The sequence below is a fragment of the Hemibagrus wyckioides genome, linkage group LG10, assembly GCF_019097595.1.
Source record: "Hemibagrus wyckioides isolate EC202008001 linkage group LG10, SWU_Hwy_1.0, whole genome shotgun sequence".
Lineage (NCBI taxonomy): Eukaryota > Metazoa > Chordata > Actinopteri > Siluriformes > Bagridae > Hemibagrus > Hemibagrus wyckioides.
The window spans coordinates 4,654,073-4,676,956 of NC_080719.1; the positions used below are offsets into that span (position 1 = coordinate 4,654,073).

Below are 22,884 nucleotides of genomic sequence, written 5' to 3' on the forward strand. Positions count from 1 at the left end.
TGAGTGATATGGCGGTATCGTCTACATAATATTGTATAATATCACATTTACTGTGACTGACATATGGATATCATATCGTCATATCTTTCAGCCCTAGTGTGTGAGGATTATATTATATGCCTGTACACTCAACAAAAAAAAATTATTCAAGCCTCTCTTAGATATGATACGTTTAAATATAGTTTGCTTTATGAAATAATTTTATCAATTTAAAAAAAATATGTATATTTAATCGCTGTAAGACAAAAAGTATTGTTTCACCTATGAGAGTCATTAACGCAAAGTAAATTGGTTTGTTTAGGGAACCGCCCACTGAGCATGCGCGAGAACAACCATTCACCAGTTAGTGACTTATTTTGAATTGGGATATGGGTGCATCACCATTCTGATGTTGCAGAGGAATTGATTTGTCACAAAAGAAAATATTGTAAACTTTCCTATTTAATCCCAAAATATTCTTTTATACACATGTAATGTTCTTTGATGCATTTTATGTGTTGGTGGGTTAGTAAATTATCGGTTGGGCTGTACATCTGCAGGTATTAGCATAGGTTCACGTTTTTAGCAAACTAACCTGAGTTACATGTGAGATGAAATAATTTCACTATGTTTTATTATTTTAAATGTTTTCTTTAAATAAAATTGTTGAGTTGAATTATTTATTTATTTATTTATTTATTTATTTATTTATTTATTTATTTATTTATTTATTTATTTATTTATTTATTTATTTATTTATTTATTTATTTATTTTTACGTTTTCATTTTATGTCCTTTCAGCGTTGCTGTAAAATCATTGCTGATCTATTCAGAATGTTAGTTTATCCTTTACATTGCCGATTGGTCAAATGAAAAGTTGTCATTGTCACCTCATCAGAATTCCAGCACTTGATTTTGCACCTCTAATGTATTTATTTCATCTTTTGCAGTTTGATCAGCATTGCAAAGCTTCTTGGGACAACCTCCTACTGATGGTGAGTAATTGGTATGATCTGATCTGTATTATGGTCGTTTGTTCGGTGTGATATATGCTTTATTGTCTTTGTTCTCCTTTTAATGACGCACTGCCGAAACCTGCCCAATAAGTGCTGCAGGACCTGAAACCTGGAGAGTGGGTCATGGTGAAGGACTTCCCAAGAAGACCATTTACGGGGCACTAGATTAGTTGACCATCTGATAACACACATACACTCGGACACAACTGATATTAGGAGTCAAGCTAAGTCCCTATGAGTAATCTGGTGTGGCAGATCCTTGGTGAGGTGGGACGAGTGCGTAAACGGGCGTGCCTGCACTCTGAGCACCAATATATGGAAGAAGGGTAAAGTCTCACCAGACAAAGTAGGGTGAAGAGTCACGGTTTTGAAATCTCCTTTCACTGGCAGAGTCACAGAAAGTTGCATCTTCAGTGTCCACATCTCGGAAATTGACACAGTACCAGACATCATGCGTCCTTGGACCCACCACACAGGGGGAGAAGGTGAGCTCAAATGATGAGCCCCCTAGAGGCGGTACTGGAACTGATTATTCCCAAGAGGAGGGGGCGAGCGTCGGGGAACACTGTTTGTGTTTGTGTGCAATATAGTGTTCTGTCGTCGTCTTGCTTCCCCTAATGCTTCAAAAAGAAAAAGCAAAAAAAGTCTTTGAGTGTATTTTTAATCAGCCCGTTAGTGAAGACAGTGCTGAAAACCTGACTACTATGGCATATGGACACCAGATACAACGGTGTTCATGTGTACGACCGCCAGACACTACTGAGATATGAGCACCAAGAGGAGCACCCCGGTGTTGAGACACCTAGCGCAAAGGACACTGTCCAAACGGTCGAAGCATCTGCCTCAGAGGACATTGCCCAGATTGTCAACACTGCTGCCTCACAGAAGGTCCAAGTCGCCAAGTCCCCTTCCCCAGTAGATAATGTGGAAGCTGTTGAAACAGCTGGCCCAGAGGACTCTGTGGAAGCTGTGGAGACAGCTGCCTCAGAGGGAACTGTGGAAGCTGTGGAGACAACTGCCTCAGAGGGAACTGTGGAAGCTGTGGAGACAACAGCCTCAGAGAGAACTGTGGAAGCTGTGGAGACAACAGCCTCAGAGAGAACTGTGGAAGCTGTGGAGACAACAGCCTCAGAGGGAACTGTGGAAGCTGTGGAGACAACTGCCTCAGAGGGAACTGTGGAAGCAGTGGAGACAACTGCCTCAGAGAGAACTGTGGAAGCTGTGGAGACAACAGCGTCAGAGGGAACTGTGGAAGCAGTGGAGACAACTGCCTCAGAGAGAACTGTGGAAGCTGTGGAGACAACTGCCTCAGAGGGAACTGTGGAAGCTGTGGAGACAACTGCCTCAGAGGGAACTGTGGAAGCTGTGGAGACAACAGCCTCAGAGGGAACTGTGGAAGCTGTGGAGACAACAGCCTCAGATGACAGGGTGGAAGCAGTGGAGACAACAGCCTCAGATGACAGGGTGGAAGCAGTGGAGACAACAGCCTCAGAGAGAACTGTGAAAACAGTGGAGACAGCTGCCTCAGAGGGAACTGTGGAAGCAGTGGAGACAACTGCTTCAGAGGAAAAACTGTGGAAGCTGTGGAGACAACTGCCTCAGAGAGAACTGTGGAAGCTGTGGAGACAACAGCCTCAGAGAGAACTGTGGAAGCTGTGGAGACAACAGCCTCAGATGACAGGGTGGAAGCAGTGGAGACAACAGCCTCAGAGAGAACTGTGAAAACAGTGGAGACAGCTGCCTCAGAGGGAACTGTGGAAGCTGTGGAGACAACAGCCTCAGAGGGAACTGTGGAAGCTGTGGAGACAGCTGCCTCAGAGGGAACTGTGGAAGCTGTGGAGACAACAGCCTCAGAGGGAACTGTGGAAGCTGTGGAGACAACTGCCTCAGAGGGAACTGTGGAAGCTGTGGAGACAACAGCCTCAGAGGGAACTGTGGAAGCTGTGGAGACAACAGCCTCAGATGACAGGGTGGAAGCAGTGGAGACAACTGCCTCAGAGGGAACTGTGAAAACAGTGGAGACAGCTGCCTCAGAGGGAACTGTGGAAGCTGTGGAGACAACAGCCTCAGAGGGAACTGTGGAAGCTGTGGAGACAACTGCCTCAGAGGGAACTGTGGAAGCTGTGGAGACAACTGCCTCAGAGGGAACTGTGAAAACAGTGGAGACAGCTGCCTCAGAGGGAACTGTGGAAGCTGTCGAGATAACAGCCTCAGAAGTCAGGGTGGAAGCAATGGAGACAACTGCACCGGAAGATGAAGTGGAAGCTACTGAGACAGCTGCCCCAGAGGAAACTGTGGAAGCTGTGGAGACAGCTGTCCCTGAGGACAACATTAAAGCTGTAGACAAAGCTGTCTCAGAAGTCACAGTTCCAGCTACACTTTAGGTCTGAAACACAACAAAAACTACACACACACACAACAATAACAATATCCTGCATGCTTAATATTACATGCTTAAGATAGTGTATGATAGATTATGGTACTAATCTAGCTGTGTGATTATTATATTGTGTAATAATACTATAATAATAATAATAATAATAAGAAGAAGAAGAAGAAGAAGAAGAAGCAGAAGAATGTCCTGTGTTTCCAGGATGTACCCAAATGTTCACCACCCCAGAAGAGGCTGACCATCTATATGCTAGAGTCAGAAAATTTGATGACCAGATCACAATGGCCAGTGAGTTTCACACACACATACATTCGGTTCGTATACACTCCTGCTCTCCAGCTTAGCATTTTATTCCACTTTTATCGTCACATGTCGACTGAAAACATCTACAAACTCCTGCTTTCAACTGCATTTGCTTTAATGACTTGATATCAGCGCATAGAAAGTCACACCACCCATGCTATCTGATCGGACGCCTCTGTTTCTGTTCTCTCTCGCTCTCTCACACACCTCACACACTAACTCTCTCTCTTTGCAGAGAATTGGACCTACCAGTAGGATAATGACCCGAAGCATATGGCGCAAGCGGTCAAGCAATGGTTCAGGGACAACAATACAAACGTTCTGGAGTGGCCAAGTCAGAGCCCTGACCTGAACCCAGCTGAGAATTTGTGGAGAGAGTTGAAGATCCGGGTCAGGGCTAGGAAGCCTTCCAATCTCCAACAACTGGAGGCTTTTGCGAAGGAAGAGTGGGGAAACATTCATGTTTAGCTAAACAGTGGTTTTGGGAGTAAGAATGTAATTGGTGACAAAATACTAAAGCACTTCCTCACAAACCACCACATCTGATTTCTGATACACACTGATCAGGCATAAATTTATGACCACATGCCTAATATTGTGTTGGTCCTCCTTTTGCTGCCAAAACAGCCCTGACCTGTCGAGGCACAGACTCCACTAGATCCCTGAAGGTGTGCTGTGGTATCTGGCACCAAGATATTAGCAGCAGCTACTTTAATCCTGTAAGCTGCGATGTAGGGTCTCCATGGATCGACTTTTTTGTCCAGCACATCCCACAGATGCTTGATTGGATTGAGATCTGGGGAATTTGGAGGCCAGGTCACCACCTCAAACTGGTTGTGCTCATCAAACCATTCCTGAAACATTTTTGCTTTGTGGCACGGCGCAGTATCCTGCTGAAAGAGGCCACAGCCATCAGGGAATACCGTTTCCATGAAAGGGTGTAGATGGTCTGCAACAATGCTTAGGTAGGTGGTACGTGTCAAAGGAACATCTACATGGATGCAGGAACCAAGGTTTCCCAGCAGAACATTGCCCAAAGCATGACACTGCCTCCGCTGGCTTACCTTCTTCCCATAGTGCATCCTGGTGCCATGTGATCCCCAGGTAAGTAACGCACACGCACCCGGCCATCCACGTGATTTAAAAGAAAACGTGATTCATCAGACCAGGCCACCTTCTTCCATTGCTCCATGGTCCAGTTCTGATGCTCACTTGCCCATTGTTGCCCATTGCTGCCTAATATATCCCACCCACTAACAGGTGCCATGATGAGGAGATAATCAGTGTGATTAAATAATATATTTAAATATTTTAACAAATACAAGACCATTTATGGATTATTGATTCGGACATCAAAACATCTGTAGAACAACATATTTTGAGGTCACTCTAAAATCTAAGGGATCTGTGGGAACTGTGAACTAGCTGACAGTTGGGGTTCGACTCCGGAGATTTTTCTCTTATTCAATGCTTTGTTTAAGAGTCTAGTCTTTTGCACTGTCACACCTTTAAGATCTGCGCACTCAATGCTTTTAAAAATGCAACGTATGTGCCTTTTCACTGGACTTGATGAATACATTACCACTGCAGTGTGTTCTGATCTCCAGTAAAATATTCCTGCTGAACACTATGTCCGAGTCCCCTGGTCTGCTTCAGTGAAGTTCAGTCTTGTCTGCGAAACGGCCGTGAAGCTATAGCTGACCAGTTCCTCTCTTTCTAACTCTCTTGATTAGGACTTGTCTTTTCTTAGGTTCATGCTGTTGGAACTGAAGAGGGGAAATGTGGGTTATTTTATGTCACCCTCTATGTTATCTAAAACCAGTTTGAACCAGATGAAATAACTCCTGTCTCTGCCCCCAATCAGAAGCCTCCACACACTTTTATTTGCTCATTCTATTATTAATGCTTTATTACTGTTTAAGTTTGTTAATTGTAATTAAAAACAGAGAAAGTAATCTTATCCCAACAAACAACAAAGCATGTGGCAAAACTGATTTTTATACTGGCATTCTACTTCACACAAACACTGATTTTCCTGAAGTACACTTGATGTTGAGTCTCAACAAAAGTGGTACTGATTCTGTACAAACTGGGACATGTGGTTCAGTCCAAACTGAAAGAAATAGTTCATGAATCTGTACGTTCTCGGTATAGACTTTTCTTAAATCAACCAGCTTTAGTTTACTTTACATTTTCACACATCTAAACAAGATGCTGAACAAAACAACTGTGATTGGTTGCTTTACATGTCAGACAGATGCCCTCTTGGTCACTGATGGCCTCTTGGTTTAGCTGTTATGAAAGCTTCTTAATTTGGATGAAGCATAAGAGATTCAGTGGAAATATCTGCGTTAGTACCAGAGGAATGGGAAAGTGAAAGTTTTTTTAAATGGTCTAGCGACCCCAAGTGGCCAAATTTCATAAGACTTTGAACATTTTGAGTGGAGCTACAGTATCTGGGGTGTAGCAAAACACTAACTCTAACAGTTAACTCTGGGTCCTTTTGGTCACGTCCACCTGGGAAAAAATGCATTGGGAGAGTTGATAAAATTTGGGCTGGTTTTTGATGCAAATGGCGGGTTTTTATTTTTGACCATAAACATGATATTTTATTAATCTTCCATTCAAACGAACTTTACAATAAAGTATAATATGTAATGTTGATGTTTTAATTATATGTTTCAGTTTAGCCAATAAGGTTCAGGAGAGTCCTGTCCAGTCAGACTTCAATCCTGATTGGTGGGTTGTTGTGATCGTTGTACTCGTTAAGCCAATATCACAAAGTTATTAACAAAGCTGTAAGTGTTTTTAATCATCATCATGTCAAAGTGGGGGAAATATAGAAAGTCCTACCGAAAAGAATGGGAGAGTGACTAAATAGTGCCCTTTACACTAACCCATTTGTTTTGGGTTTTCTGTTTGTTATTGTGTTAGTTATCCCAGTATGCATTTTGGGCTGGTATTTTTTTTAAATGGGCGGGTTTTAAGGCGCTCGGATGAAGAAAAGAAAAGAATCAAGGAGCTTGGAGCATATCGACCCAATTTGCAAATTCAGTAGCAGTCAAGTGATCAACTTTCCAGTGTGTGTGTGTGTGTGTTTTAATGATTACCTTCATTACTGATAATAAACCCACACTGAACTCGAATTCACTGATTCATAGTAGATTTATTGCATGCTTTAACAGCTGACATTCAATAATTTATCTTAGCAGTAATGATACATAATCACCTGATAAATGGTCATTTACAGTCCTGCATTACTAACTAACATTACTACGGTAACGGCTTACAAAAATGCCATATGGAGATCAAAACAATGATCATAAACATATTCAAAATCTATGAGGAGACGTTCAAGTCTTCAGAACAGACGAGTCTATTACAGCTGCTGTAACTAAAGCCATAACAGGAAGTGACGCGTTTCAATCGTTCCATTGCATTAACAGTAACTATAAGTGGATTATTATTTTTTTTTATGAATAAAATTGCAACCTGCTGTGGTATAAGAAAAAATCACTTCAGGACATGCTTTAATAGGAAAATAATCGACTACAGGGTGGAGACAGTGACGCTTCATTCTGAGATGTATTACGTCACCTGGTTGTTGATTATTTTCCTACAGCATAGTGTGTGGTTTCATATGGAGCTCCTTCTAGATGCTTAAACAGCTATTGTGCGGAAGACTTGAAGAATCTGAAGAGTAACGTGTCAGTCACATTGCTGTAACAGAACATATTGAGAAACATCGATCTCTCCTGGAACTGACAGAACCACGAATTTGCAGATCATCGTCTGTTACAAAGAAACAAACAAACAAAGTTATCAGCTGTCTGTCATACGATGTTTATAACATAGCAGTATATTATAGGATGCCTAGATAATAACTCTAATAACTCTGTTTATTCTATCATTTTAGACTATAGAAGCGAGTACAGTTTCCATGGCAACTCGGAGTCTTGAATATGAAAAACGTCATAAGAGAGATGAAATAAACAATCTTGCCTGTGCGTTAGCTGCAACACTGCAGTCCTCCAGGTTCACGCCGCCGTCGTTTCTGCAGGTCGTCTGAGCCGCTTGTACTTCTATGGAGTACTTCACCCGGGCAGGAGGGTAGATCTGAGACACACACACAGACAGACAGACAGAGAGAGAGAGACAGAGAGAAATATATAAAAATCTTATATACTTCTCAAAACCTGTCTTTTTTAACTGACTTCCCTTTGAAAGAGATTTTAATAACACAATTTTTAATAAGATGTTAAAACAGCGCATTATTCTTTTGACTGGATCTGATCAGCTGATGCAGTAAACACTGAAAAATCTTTATTAACAGTCTTTACGAAAGGATAAGGATAGTCCGAGATGAAATCCAGCACTGGAATCTATTCAGACAATAATTTAGCTCCATAATTCTCTAGAAGGTAGGCGTATTACTTTTAAACTCGAATACGTTCGTTTATCAGCCTCGCTGCATAATTTCCCACCTTAAATACGTCTTTTTTAGCTTATTTATTAAAAAATTTAATGTCAGATAATAAATTAGAAATTTATTACAGATATCCAACCAAACTTCCTGTTCCAAATCCAGACATTTGTATACAATATGAAATAAAAAACCTTAAGAAAGGTTGGATTTTGAAAGGAAGGTGACGATGTCACACGGTTAAAGCCTCCAAATTTTCTTACCTTAAAAAAAGTAAACTATAAAATACTTGCAAGCATGCTGTTCCAGAAAAATAATCAACTACAGAAAACCCCAAAGGTGATTATTTTTCCAATAACAGAATGTGTTTTATTTCTCATACCACAGCAATTTGCAGACAATTACATATTTTATTAATTAAAGAATGTCCTTTTTTGTTTATAATAACTAATGTTGTGGTACATCCATAAAACTAGATACATTCTGTACTCAATTACATTACAGCAGGTTTTCTCTCACCTGGAGCCTAATATGCCTGTTATACACCAATCAGCCATAACATTATGACCACCGAGTAACAATGAATAACACTGATTATCTCCTTATCATGGCACCTGTTAGTGGGTGGGATATATTAGGCAGCAAGTGAACATTTTGTCCTCAAAGTTGATGTGTTAGAAGCAGGAAAAATGGACAAGCGTAAGGATTTGAGCGAGTTTGATGAAGGGCCAAATTGTGATGGCTAGACCACTGGATCAGAGCATCTCCAAAACTGCAGCTCTTGTGGGGTGTTCCCGGTCTGCAGTGGTCAGTACCTGTCAAAAGTATCCTTTAAGTCCTGTAAGTTGCAAGGACTTAAAGGATCTGCTAGTGGAGTCCATGCCTCAATGGGTCATGGCTGTTTTGACAGCAAAAGAGGGACCAACACAATATTAGGCAGGTGGTCATAATGTTATGGCTGATCTGTGTAAATTAGATAACTGAAACTTTAAGCTCAGCTTTAGCGTCACGTACCTGTGCAGAGTTAGACAGGATCTCCACGACTTTATACGCATAAGGATAGTTCATCATGCGATTATGATACTCGATGGCAAAATTGGCCGCTTTGACTAAATTTGGGTCGAGGGTTTCAGTCGAGCTGCTCACACACACAATATGAGCCACGAAAACGGCTCCAATGAGACTCAGCGTGGGAGTCATCGTGGCTTAATAGAGATCTGTGGACAGAAAAGTGAATCAAAATCAATCACAAGCTACAAACACTGCACCTGCTGATTCCTCCTGTGTCTTAAAGCCCTGAAAATTGCTGATTTTTGCTGTTTTTACACATCTATAATTTTTCAGATTTCTAGATAAGCTGCAGTTTGTCTTCTTCTAGACTTTTCTAATAAATATAGATCTCTACAATAATGTGCATATCACTTATCATGAAGTTCAGCAACATCAAGTTATGCTTAAAACTCCGCCTATTTCAGATAATTATGTTACCAATTTAAATTTTTCCCCCAAAATCAACTTTTCCTCTATTCAGAAGCACAAAACTCACTGTCTCATTCAATAAAAAAAATCCCTTTTCCGATTTAGAAGGCTACTACAGAATTATTTCTCAAAATTCTCTACAAAAGAGCATCTTTAAGAATCTTTGAGAATAATAAACATTTGCATTCCAACATCATCCCAAGCCTAGACATTTGGTCTTATTTTTTATGCATATTTATACCTGTAAATTAGACACAGCCTCATTTTAATAAATAAATGTAAATAATTCTGTAAGATTAAATAATTAATTAATTAATTAATTACTAGTTCAATGCCAATAGTGTAATTATACACATTAATTAATTAACTATGTAATTAATTAACTTATTTATTTATTTATTTATTAATGCTTATAATAGCACTATTGACATTGAACTAGTAAAGCTGTTTACCTAGTCGTGACTTGTTTTAAACAGTTTAATGACATCAGAAACAAGTGTGCTGAAACATTCACCTTAATCTGACCAGCTACCATAACACAATCTGAGCTGGTAAACTGGTAACCAGTAGATCTTCACAAAATCAAGAAAACATTGCTCAAGATTCCAGCACCAATGATAAAGTAGCTTTTACTGAAATATCCCTACAGTTATGGTTAGGGCTGTAGTAAAGCAGTTAGAAATGTATATATATATATATATATATATATATATATATATATATATATATATATATATATATATATATATATATATATAAAATTTATTTTTCAGTTTAGTTAAAGAAGAAGAAAACCAAAAAAGATACTCACCAGATTAACTGACTTCGCTTAGAAAGAGGTTCCAAATAGCAAACAAAATGAGCCTCTACAACACGACATCAGCGTCCTATTTATCTGATGCTCCTCTAATCCGCTTCACTGAAGCTCCTCTGTTTACACACGCGGCTTTTAGATCGTATTACATCACAGTACAGTATATTCTATTACATTACATTACAATACATTACAGAATTATGCTGACGCACATAAACAGAGCTCAGTTACTTTCCCTATTTACCCAAGCCCACTACTGTAAAGGTAAGGGATTAAAATATATAATGAAGAAGTAAACAAAAACAATCTCCTTACCTCTGTTTAGATTAGACGTCCGATTTGATTCCCGCTTCCGGATTCAGGATCACGTGACCCGTGTGCTTTCAACACAATCCCACGTGGCGTCCTGAACCTGTCAATAAAATAAAATAAAATGAAATGTTATTTATGCGATCACATGACCTGATTGTCCTTCAGCATTATCCTACCTAATGCTTTAAAACTGATATGTTTAAATAAAATGCAATAAAATATAAAACGTAACTGTCTTGTTAGCAGAAAATACAATACGTGGCACGCAAATAAATAAATAAATAAATAAATAAATAATAAATGTATTATTATTATTATTATTATTATTATTATTATTATTATTATTATTATTATTATTATTTTGTGTCTTGAAACGTTTGTTTTAACAAAATGAAATAAAATAATGTTATACCGACATCACCTAACCTTCTTATGTGTGCATCACGACCCCACGTGACACCCTAAAACTGTTAAAATATAATAATAATAATAATAATAATAATAATAATAATAATAATAATAGTAACAATAATAATAACAACATTTTTTATCACCACCCCACGTGGTATCCTGAAACTGCAGTGTTAAACTAATACAGATAAAAAATTAGAAAATGAAATAATGAAAATAAATAAAATGAAATTACGTGATTACGTCACCATGATCATGATCACACGTGGTGCTTTGAAACTATAGTATAAATAAAATTCAATTCAATTCCATTTATTAAATTAAAAAAATAAATTAATAACTCGACTGTATCGTTGAGAAAAAGGTAATGAAGTAAATAAAATAAAATAAAATGTTATTACACAGCCACGTGGCCTCACGTGGTGTATGAAACGTGTCGTTTTGAAATAAAATCGAAGAAATTAAAATTCAGTTTCATAAAATGTAATAAATAAAAATGTATAATATATTTAAAAAAAAAAAAAAAAAAGGTTTAGACTTGATGTTTCTACTGTACCCCATGACTGTACACTAGCACAGAGAGTAGTGTGCACTATGTAGTGTGTACACTCTGATGCAGTGATTATTTCTGCTTTGAATTTTAACACAACTCTTATTGCTCATTATTCCAGCAGGTGGCGTGATACACGGCTAGTTTCTCCTGTTTTTATCTGAAGAAGAAGAAGCGCTCTGAGTTGGTGATTAGTGTGCACTTCTTTCCTCTAAATCAGAAGCCATGCCTGTAAAGAAGGTAGTGATAGTTCCAGGTAATGGAGCAGGAGATGTTGTACACAGTAACTGGTACGGCTGGGTCAATAAACAGATTAATCAGGTATGTAGGATATAAACCTTTAATGTTAACACTTCATCTTTAAGGACGTTTATAATGTCAGGTATTTTCACCCACAACCTTCATTGTTTCTGTTATTGTTATGTTTATGCCCGGTTGCTGATTATTCCCATTCAGCCAGAGCTGAGCGATATGATCAAACAGCAGCAGTTTCGTGATCAGTTATGTCACGATAAACGTATTTACACATATCGCGATACTGCACTTTTCTATCTGTAAACAACAGTTACAAACTCTGAACTCAGCATCATTTTCTAACTTAAGACAATTATTAAATATTACTGAGTTGATAATATAAACAAATGGCTGGTTGGCAATGATATGAGATCACAGCCCCTGTCTAACTACACTGGGATGATATTTATGTCGTATTACACTTCCTTACTTTTCAGAATCTTTTTTATCCTGACATGTGACTGGTCAATAATATATTAATTAGATACATGTAATTAGTAAATGTGTAAGTTAGTTGCTTGTTCTGTGTGTCTGTAGCTCTCCACCTGTCTGTCTGTCTGTCTGTCTGTCTATCGTTCTACATGTCTGTTTTTACCCTCTACCTGCCTATCTATCTATCTATCTATCTATCTATCTATCTATCTATCTATCTATCTATCTATCTATCTACATGTCTGTTGTTCTGACTCTAGCTCTCTACCTGTCTGTCTGTCTGTCTGTCTGTCTGTCTATCTATCTATCTATCTATCTATCTATCTATCTATCTATCTATCAACTTGTCTGTTGTTCTGACTATTTAGCTCTCTACCTGTCTGTCTGTCTAGCTATCAATCCACTTGTCTTTCTGACTCTAGCTCTCTACCTGTCTGTCTGTTGTTCTGACTCTTTAGTCCTCTAGCTGTCTGTATCTGTGTGTCTATATACCTCTGTCTATCTATCTATTTATCTATATCTATTTTGCAGATTCCTGGTGTGTGCAGTGAGCTGAGAAACATGCCAGACCCTGGTACATAAAAATGCATGCAAATATTTTAGAGCTTTTGAACTGTTTATAAGTCAAACTTCAAATGGATTCATTAATGTGTTGATTTGTTGATTGTTTACCTTCTGAATGCTGGAACAGTGACGGCCAGAGAGAGCATATGGCTGCCGTTCATGGAGAAGGAGCTGCAGTGTGACGAGGAGACGGTGATCATCGGCCACAGCTCAGGCGCTGCTGCTGCTATGAGGTAGTGGATATATGATGAAGAAGCTCATCTCATTTGAACAGACTTTGAATTGTCATGGTGTAGAAAATAATATTTAGGCAGAAATAGCACAATCTGGCAACCCTGACCTGATCCTGTATGATCCCAACAAAATCTTTTGTGTAAACTTATCATTTCCAGCATTACTTTTTTTTAAAGATACACTGATCAGCCATAACATTATGACCAGTGACAGGTGAAGTGAATAACATCATGGCACCTGTTAGTGGGTGGGATATATTAGGCAGCAAGTGAACATTTTTGTCCTCAAAGTTGCCTTCAAATCCCCCAGATCTTAATCCAATCGAGCATCTGTGGGATGTGCTGGACAAACAAGTCCGATCCACGCAGGCCCCACCTTGCAACTTACAGGACTTAAAGGATCTGCGGCTAACATCTTGGTGCCAGATACCACAGCACACCTTCAGGGATGTAGTGGAATCCATGTCTCGAGAGTCAGGTCTGTTTTGGCAGCAAAAGGGGAGACCAACACAATATTAGGCAGGTGGTCATAATGTTATGGTGTATATTGTGTTTGGTTTTTTAGTATACTGTATGTTTACTCATATGTTGTGAGTAATTGTTGAACCAATTCGCTCTACAGAGTAGGATCCAGCTTAACTTATAGCTGTTACATTTGGTATTTATAGCACTGATGATTAATTGATAATTAGTTGTTGTTCTTTCGGCTGCTCCCTGTTATGGGTTGCCACAGCGGATCATTTGGTCCGCATGTTTCGATTTGGCACAGTTTTTACGCCGGATGCCTTTCCTGACACAACCCTCCCATTTAATCCGGGCTTGGGACCGGCACTGAGAGTTAACTCTTTAGTGGCTGGGTTAGCTCCCTTCCCGGTAATCGAACCCGGGCCACGGCAATGAGGGCGCGGGATCCTGCCGCTGGATCACAGCTGATGAGTAATTAAGTAAAACTAGTGTAATAGCTTGCTTACTTTTTCCATTTTCCCTCCAAAGAGAAATGGTAGCTCAGATGTTAAAGGATTACACTACTGATCCCAGCAGAAGTGGACAGCCGGGCCCCTGATTATGGCCATTAACCTTCAACTTCTAAGCTGTATCATGACATAAATGTAAATGTTTTAGGTACAGCGAGACACACAAGGTGTTCGGCATCATCCTGGTGGGCGCCTACACTTCCGACCTGGGAGATGAGAACGAGAGAGAGAGCGGTGAGTCTTATCTTTACTTTTCTAAGAGAGTAATAAATACACTGACTTTGCAGCATTAAGCTGTTGATTGTTTAGAAAGTGCTGACTGATTTCCTGTAAGTTCAGCTTTAACAGTCGATGCTTGTTTAAAGTTTGAGGAAGGAGTCTCCAGTGTTAAGCACTTCTTATAACTCGTATCTTACTATATTAAGCCGTTTCTGAGTCATTGCTGGGGTGTAAGATGAATAAAACACATCAGGATGTGCTGCTGTAGTAAAGAACATCAACTCTAGTAACACCTCGTCTCTCATTATTTTCCATCCTGAAGTGTTTCATTCATTAATAAATCACAACAGAAATTTTTCAGTTACGGATAACTTTTCTCTCACTCAGGATATTTCAGCCGGCCATGGGAGTGGGAGAGGATCAGAGCTAACGTGAGACACATCGTCCAGTTCGGCTCCACGGACGATCCTTTCCTGCCGTGGGAGGAGCAGCAGGACGTAGCAGACGGACTGAAGGCAGAGCTTCATAAATACACAGACCGTGGACATTTTCAGAACTCGCGTTTCCCAGAGCTTATCAGCGCTGTACAGAAACTGATAACGGCTGGATAAAGGAATAAAGCTTTGAAGAGAAGCGTGTGTTAGTGTGTGTTCAGTTCTGTTTACACACCACACTTTTATAAAGGACATTTTCACAGTTAAATATCAAAAGGATCAAAGTTTCATTACAATGTTTAGAGGGATTACTTTTAAAATGTATTAATGTTATTTTGGTACCTCTATGTCCAGTGAACCCATTCTGTTTCCTCCAAATACCTGAATAAACCAGATCTTTTTGATTCTTTGAGCAAAACTTGTACACTTCAGAGTAAAAGCCTTCTATTGTGCGAGTTAGAAATCCTAAAATACATCACAAGAGAACCGAGAAACTCGACAAAATCTTCCTTTATATTCTGACTGCACGTAAAAGTTCAAGTTACAAGTAGATTAAACATCATAGTGGTTCTGTCTGTACAAATTCAAGACCAAACACCAAAATACAAAATAAAAAAAAACCCTTAAAATAATCTTAAAAAGAAAATTCAAAACAAACATACTTAGCTACATTAAGGCAAATGTATGTAATTCTCACTTCTCTGAGGATCAGTACTCTTCCACAGTAAATTAAGACTAAGCCATTCAGTGAGCTCATGTAAACATGGTGTTAGGAGCAGCGATGGAGTCGCTGCTAAATCCGAGATGTTCGAGAAGTCCATCCACAAAGAAAAGGTCGTATATACAGATTGTTAATTATGAAGCAGCACGTCATTAAGAAGTTTCTCTGGCCCATTAACTGCATTATATAGACTAGAGAAGGAAGAACGAAGCTCTGAAAATTGTTTTTAATAAAATGTAAATAAATAAATGTTCTGAAATGTAATCAGTTCCATCACTGTTTCTCAAAGCTGCTGGTGGCAGCAGATCATATGACCCATCTGCAAGGGTGCTTTCATACTTCCAAAAGAAGCAGCTTTTTGTACTTTAGGTCACTCCATTCATACAACTCTCTATTCATCCATCCATCTTTTACTCCATCCATCATTACTCTATCCATTACTACATCTAACCATCACTACATCACTCTATTTATTCATCCATCTATCCATCCATTTATCCATCTATCATCCATTCATTACTTCATTCATTCATCCATCTATCCATCCATCTTTCACTCCATCCATCACTCTGTCCATTCATCCATAACTTCGTCCATCCATCCATCACTCCATTTATTCATGCATCTATCCATCCATCCATCAATCTGTCATTGCATCCATCACTTCATCCATCCATCCAGTTTATCCTCATTTGCCTCCTACAATTTTAGACATGATTGGTCAAGAGGATTTAAAAAAAAAAAATTACTACTTACTAAGTAACTACTTAAATTACTATTTACTCTTCTGAAATTTTTTTACGAAAGCTTGGAAGAAATTTGGAAGTGCTCACTTTCGCCCATGTTCCCTCCACCTTGTAGCTACTGTGGTTGAAAGCACCACAGTATGAAAGCACCCTATTGGATGTCCGGTACGTTATTCATGAACAGACTTCCTCCTCATGTGTAGAAATAGTCGAGCTACTTCTATAAAAATTTGACCTACAGATTTCGGTAATGTTCTGACCTTGTACAGACTAGATGTGGTGGAGCAAGTAAACCAAAGTAAACCTCCATCACACAGGAGCCAGAATTAGACTTTGTTTAGCTTCAACAGTGATTCTAAGCAGAACTGAAAACATCGAGTTGTGCTTGATACCTGAGAGAATGAACGTAAGGTGCAAAAGGCTAATACTGAAAAAAACTGGCACAGTCCTAATGCAATTCATATCCTAAAGAAACATTCCACACAGCATTAAATTATCTACAGCAGAAAACATACTTTAGTGTGAGGTTTGGGCTGGTTTAGTTATTTAACCTGAATGCATGCTTGTTTCTGCTTTCTTTCCTTGAAATGAAGTGAATTTAAAAAATAAAAAAAATGTAAAAAGATTCAGCAAAATACAATGTCCTTCCATTAAATACCGTAATGAGAATATGAAAATAGACCTTATGGATGTAGTATAAAAGTCAGTTTTTACATCATCCTTCATTGCATTTTTTGGCAGTTTTATGACTCTAACAAGTAAACAGAAAGCCCACTCTTTGTCCAAATCATGAGAGCAAATCTGCACTGCTCATCCAAATGACCGGACTGTCTCGTAATAATAATAATAACAATAATCCAATACATATGGACTGGCAGGATAATCGTAAAAATATGGATTGTGGATGGAATGTTTCTTTAAATCTATCCTGAAGCAAAACTACGCATCACTATGTAGTTTTTCTTTTCTTCCTTGCTTTGGAGTAACCTCGTCCGAACCAGCCGCCCTGTACTCCCGTCTCTTCAGCTTGACTCGCCGAATCGGACTCGGACTGCTCCGAGGCAGCAGGGGGCGCTAAAATTTTACGGCTGTGGCTGTCCTCTTCATCCAGTCTGAGAGGGGTGGCTAAGCTGAAGATGGGATCCTCGGATCTGTTCGAGTGTGAAAGACACGTTGGTCAATATAATGATACCATAGGTCTTTTAAATGCTTAATTCTGATTGGTTGGAATTCTGAGTGCGACACCACAGAGCTTTAAAATGCTTAATTCTGATTGGTCGGAATTCTGAGTGCGATGCCAAAGAGCTATTAAATGCGTAATTCTGATTGGTCGGAATTCTAAATGTGACACGACAGAGCTTTTGAGTGCTTCATTCTGATTGGTTGGACTTCTGAGTGCGACACCACAGAGCTTTTAAATGCTTAATTCTGATTGGTCGGAATTCTGAGTGCGATGCCATAGAGCTACTAAATGCTTAATTCTGATTAGTTGGAATTTTGAGTGAATAACTCGAGTGATAATCAGAACAAACTTATTTAATAGATATGTTACTATAAATAGACAAAAGGCATGACGTGTCTTAAAAAATAGTGCTGTGTAATAAGAGGAATAAAGCGCTTCGCTATGTGCTTACACTCGAAAATAATCAGCTTCAGAGTGGTAACTTCTTACCTGTTGTAGGACGGAATTTCAACTCCCAACTCTTCCATCAGGATACGCATCACATCATCACACTTTCCATTTATTTTCAGAGTGGCCAAGTCATCTTTTGGTGTCCACTACGAAAAAAAATATATGCAGTTACAGGACCGAATAAACATGGCGACAATAAAACAGGTGAACTGACTTTACCTGAAGGTTGACGATGTACAGCTTGGGTCTCTTAGCAGCCGTTTTTTTCATGCACCACAAGCAGGCGTACTTCTTCAGGACCTGCCGAACCGATGCCAGGCATTAGAGAAGCAACTGATTAAAAAAAATGTTTTTAAATCTAATATTTCATTTATTAGCTGACCTTCAGACTGGAGCCGAGACAGAGGATGAGATCGGCCTTCTCTGCGGCCTCGGCCGCGCCCTTCCAGTTTAACGGCTGCTCCAGGGTTCCCCTCTCACCGAAGTGCACTATGGTGTCCCTCAGCTCTCCTCTGCAGTGAGAGCACCGCCGGCCTGTAGCGTGCCTGTGCAGCCCGGTGCGCTCCGTCACATCGAACAGACGGATGACCTCGCGAACCGGAGAGCACGACACACACACCTGCATAAATTCGGAACATGGATATGGTGCTGTTTTAACCCATAAACATCCGTTACACAACACATTTTCGGACACAGCACACGAAGTTTAGTTGAGTGCACTATGAAGTTGTCTCACCTCGATGAACATGTTCCCATGCAGCTCAGACAGGGCGTGTCGGGGAAGCCCGCTGCGCAAATGAAGACCGTCACAGTTCTGAGAGACCACGTGTTGAACCTGTGCATGAACACACACACACAGAGTTTCACACACAATTTCGATATGTATGTTTTTCTGGCACAGTGGGGACCTTGGATAGCAATGCTGTCTCACAGCTCAAAGTGTCCATACTGGGTTTCTCTGATTCTTCGGTTTCCTCCCACCTCCCAAATCCATGCAGGTAGGTGAACTGACCATGCTACAATGCCCCAAGGTGTAAATTTCAACCAGAGGGTATTTCCACTTCATACACAGTTTCCCAAGAAAGCTCTGAATCCACCACAACCCTGACCAGGATAAAGAATTAAATTTTTAATACATGATGCTCCAACCCTTACAATTCACTGCCTATTAACCTGATCCAAAAAACTAAAATATTTTGAACGCTTCCTGATGGTAAACATGCACAGTTGTATTTCAAGGTGAAAGCCTGAATACCCAATCAGACCATAGTCTATACAGAGTCTTTAGACTGACGGCAGAAGGTCTGGACTCTATAACAGCATTTACTGGCCAAGGACCGCCCAAGAGCTCTTGGATGCTGTTGTAGAAAGGATATTATTTTCTGTCCAGTGTCACCCAAATGAGAAAGAGGTTCCCTTCTGAGTCTGGTTCCTCTCAAAATTTCTTCCTTGTATCATCTCAGGGAGTTTTTCATTGCCACTGTCACCTCAAGCTTGACCATTAGGGATAAAATAGTAACTTTAAACTTCATAATTTTTTATATCTTTATGTTTTTATACTTCTGTAAAGCTGCTTTGAGACAATGACCATTGTTAAAAGCGCTATACAAATAAACTTAATTGAATCGACTGACGCGTAAAGAAAAGTGAAAAAGCTGTGCTGAGAACAGTAAGCCTCATGATTTTTGAGGCACTCACCATTTTGACTTTGTGCAACATCTGGATACACATGTGTGTCAGAGTCGGTTCTGCTTCACTGAGGTCTGAGTGCCTGGCAGAAAGAGAGAAAAATTAGTGAGCGATTTCTTCATCCTGCATGAGAGAGGACATCAGGAGCTCAAATGCAAATGCTGGAATCGCTCGCTCACTCACCTGACAGCGCGCCCCTTCTGCAGCTGAGTCCACACTCCGTTAGGCCCGCGGTAATCCGGGATGGAAGCGGCCTAGCAAACATTAAAAGCATGTTAATATCCTTCATCAAAAGTGCAGTGCATTAAGTCAGAAACTGAAAACATCTGTACCGTGCTGATCCCGGCTCCTGTGTAAACGACAACATGGCGAGCCTGACGCAACGCTTCGGCCAGGTGCCTCGCTTTGGTCCTCAGATCCTCCTCGTTATCAAAGAGCTGAAAGACAAACAGTTCATCGATACAAATGAATGATTAAGGATTTTATATATGAGTAAAGCTGGAAAAATTTCCAGCTATTGAAACAGTCAGAATTAAAATCTAACCTCTTCCTGTTTCCGTTTCAGGATGTTTCTCCGAGCCTGGCGTTTGCACAGCTCTTGCACGGTGTCTTCATGCCCTTGAAGTAAAGCACACTCCTCTTCGGTTCGCTCACATTCGGGTTTCTTTAATATCCTGGCCACCTGATTAAAACATACGAGACACAAGGTTTTTATCAGTATAGCAAAGATAAAGGGTCACTATAAATGTGTGACATGCAGTATGTCTTAAATTCTTCATATAACAACACTTTAGACATTCTGATGGCTGTGTCAGAAATATTGTGTTTCTATACAAATCTCCAGGCATGAGCATGAAACTCCAGAGCTTGCCACATGCGTTAAACATCAAATTCATTATATAAAAGGTCTCAAAAGATTTATATAGGGATTATTCTAAAGGAAAAGACGGACACGTCATCAGGAGAAGCAGGGGAGAAAGTCTGTTATGAATCATGTGAGATGTGTATAAGTTCATATGACTGGTTGAAGCAAACAAAGAGGCTTCTAGTGTGTGTGTGTGTGTGTGTGTGTGAGAGAGAGAGAGAAGAAAATGTGTTGAAGCGAGGATGGATATCAGAATCAAAGCCTGTCCATACAGTCCATATTATTGTGGTGAAATCAATGCAAACACTGGAATATACACCATATGGCCAAAAGTTTGTGCACCCCAGACCCTGACACCCATATCAGCTTGCTTGTCGAAACATCCGATTCTGGATTTTTCCCCTTTGCTGTTACTATAAGCTCCACTCTTCTGGGAAAATTTTTCATGTTTGAACGTGGCTGTGAAGATTTGTGTGATTCAGCTACAAGAGCATTAGTGAGAAAATTTTGGGATGTTTAGGAGACTCCAGTTCCAGTTCGTCCTCAAGGTGTTCGGTGCAGTTAAATCAGAGTCATGGCTCTTTGCAGGACACCCGAGTCCAACCTCCACCTCAATCAGTTTGTTTTGTTCAGCATCGCATCATGTTTAGACCGGCATGCCAGCATAAACTGTTCATTTAAGAAAGTTACTGAGTCTATACCGTGAACTGCACATCTAGAAGAAGAAGAACTGAGGGCATGAAGCCTTTATTATCGCCACACATACATTACAGCACAGTGGAATTCGTTTCTTCGCATATCCCAGCTGAGGACGTTGGGGTCAGAGCACAGGGGCAGCTTTGATACAGCACCCCTGGGGCAGAGAGGGTTAAGGGCCTTGCTCAATGGAGCTTGAACCCCGATTCTCCGATCAACAACCCAGAGCCTTAACCACTTGAGCCACCACTGCCCTACAGTTGTAAATATGAAGTTCCATAAAAGCGTCACAAGGGCTTTGTTTCCAAGTGGACCATTAAAAACACACGACACACACGTCTCCCGGAAATCCCACAGAATCCGACCATCAGATGACGACTTTCAGGATTCGTGTGCCATGTGCATCCGATGTTCAGCTGACGGTTTGTGGGCGTGGCGTCCGAGACTGAGACTGATCAGACTGCAACGAGATTCTGAAGCTCAGGGCCAGTAACGTGAAGAAAGAAATGAGCCAGCCCTGTCCTTCACCTCCACACCGTGTCTTCATGGAGCTCTGTGCTTTGTGCACAGGGGCATTGTCATCACACTGCAGCAGTGTTTGATTCTCTTAGAGCTCCTGAAGGGGAAAAACTACAGCATACAAAGACATTATACACATCTGTATGGGGCAACAGTTTGGTTTAAGAACCACATATGGGGGTAATAGACGGGTGTCCACATACTTTTGGCTAAAAAGTGCAAACATAACATGGACAACTGACCACTTCCGGTGTAAGAGGGGCAGCTGTGTACATTTAATTTACTCCTTTAATCTGGGTCCGAGGAAACAGACAGTTTTACTTACAACATTTATATTGAAATTATTACAATATAAAAAACAAGAAACATTGAATTTATTTTAGAATGTCGTAATAAAGCAGTAATAACAGTCTGGTGCGGGAGTGAGTTAAGGCTAGTGTACCGGTACAACTACATTTGCAGGTTCAAACAAGATGAAATATTTCGTTAACTAATAAATATAGAACAATAGAAATAAATCAACAAGCCAGCTGGTTTGCTTACCAGTTTAAAATTATTTCTTTGAGTCTCCTTCTGAATGAGTTTAGCTTTTTCAAGAGCTTTTCTCTCTGCCCGAGAGAGCCCGCTTTGCTCTGTTTGTGACTCCATACTCGCGACTTCTTTCATTAAGTCCAGGATACAAGCCGGAAAAAGACTTTCAATTACAAAATAAAAGTCACACAGCGATTTTAAAATTCAAAAAAAAAAAAAGAAGAAGAATTAAATAAATCAACTGTAATGATTATTTTGGTTATCATTGCAATGTTGATTTTTTAACAACTAGTTCTTAGTTGTGATTGTTGATTAAGTAAGAAATAACACACTCCATGTGAAGTATTTTTGTTTAACAGCACAGTCTGGAAAAACAGCAATTTGCTGACAATTACAATTAGCCCCTTAGTTCCAGTGAAAGGAACTCTTAATGCTTCAGCTTCATACCAAGACATTTTGGACATTTTCCCAACTTTGTGGGAACAGTTTAAGGATGACCCCTTCCTGTTCCAACATGACTGCACACCAGTGCACAAAGCAAGGTCCATAAAGACATGGATGAGCGAGTTTAGTGTGGAGGAACTTGACTGGCCTGCACAGAGTCCTGACCTCAGAGCGGAGACTGTGAGACAGGCCAAAACTGAGACGTCTGCCT

The 22,884-nt window shown here is 39.9% G+C and overlaps 3 protein-coding genes across 4 annotated transcripts; 1 reads left to right on the forward strand and 2 right to left on the reverse strand.

The window, feature by feature from the left end:
* Positions 1 to 6,836: 6,836 nt before the first annotated feature.
* zgc:194981 (uncharacterized protein LOC561073 homolog) lies at positions 6,837 to 10,871 on the reverse strand. 2 transcript variants are annotated; one of them, XM_058400281.1, is made up of 5 exons: positions 10,722 to 10,871; positions 10,404 to 10,522; positions 9,128 to 9,330; positions 7,693 to 7,806; positions 6,837 to 7,482 (listed from the first exon to the last, which is right to left on the reverse strand). In XM_058400281.1, the coding sequence occupies exons 3-5, from the start codon at positions 9,311 to 9,313 to the stop codon at positions 7,399 to 7,401; spliced, it is 384 nt and encodes a 127-aa protein (XP_058256264.1). In that variant the 5' UTR covers positions 9,314 to 9,330; positions 10,404 to 10,522; positions 10,722 to 10,871; the 3' UTR covers positions 6,837 to 7,398. The 2 variants fall into 2 exon arrangements, with proteins under 2 accessions (XP_058256264.1, XP_058256265.1); XM_058400282.1 differs by lacking the exon at positions 10,404 to 10,522 and having other exon boundaries at positions 10,722 to 10,822.
* A 954-nt stretch (positions 10,872 to 11,825) lies between these two features.
* Positions 11,826 to 15,031, forward strand: rbbp9 (retinoblastoma binding protein 9). The gene is made up of 5 exons (XM_058401611.1): positions 11,826 to 12,000; positions 12,937 to 12,979; positions 13,097 to 13,202; positions 14,325 to 14,410; positions 14,783 to 15,031. The coding sequence occupies exons 1-5, from the start codon at positions 11,905 to 11,907 to the stop codon at positions 15,004 to 15,006; spliced, it is 555 nt and encodes a 184-aa protein (XP_058257594.1). The 5' UTR covers positions 11,826 to 11,904; the 3' UTR covers positions 15,007 to 15,031.
* A 309-nt stretch (positions 15,032 to 15,340) lies between these two features.
* Positions 15,341 to 22,385, reverse strand: sirt7 (sirtuin 7). The gene is made up of 10 exons (XM_058401610.1): positions 22,242 to 22,385; positions 20,163 to 20,300; positions 19,951 to 20,055; positions 19,802 to 19,872; positions 19,628 to 19,700; positions 18,666 to 18,764; positions 18,312 to 18,548; positions 18,149 to 18,229; positions 17,969 to 18,075; positions 15,341 to 17,447 (listed from the first exon to the last, which is right to left on the reverse strand). The coding sequence occupies exons 1-10, from the start codon at positions 22,362 to 22,364 to the stop codon at positions 17,246 to 17,248; spliced, it is 1,236 nt and encodes a 411-aa protein (XP_058257593.1). The 5' UTR covers positions 22,365 to 22,385; the 3' UTR covers positions 15,341 to 17,245.
* Between the last annotated feature and the right edge of the window lie 499 nt (positions 22,386 to 22,884).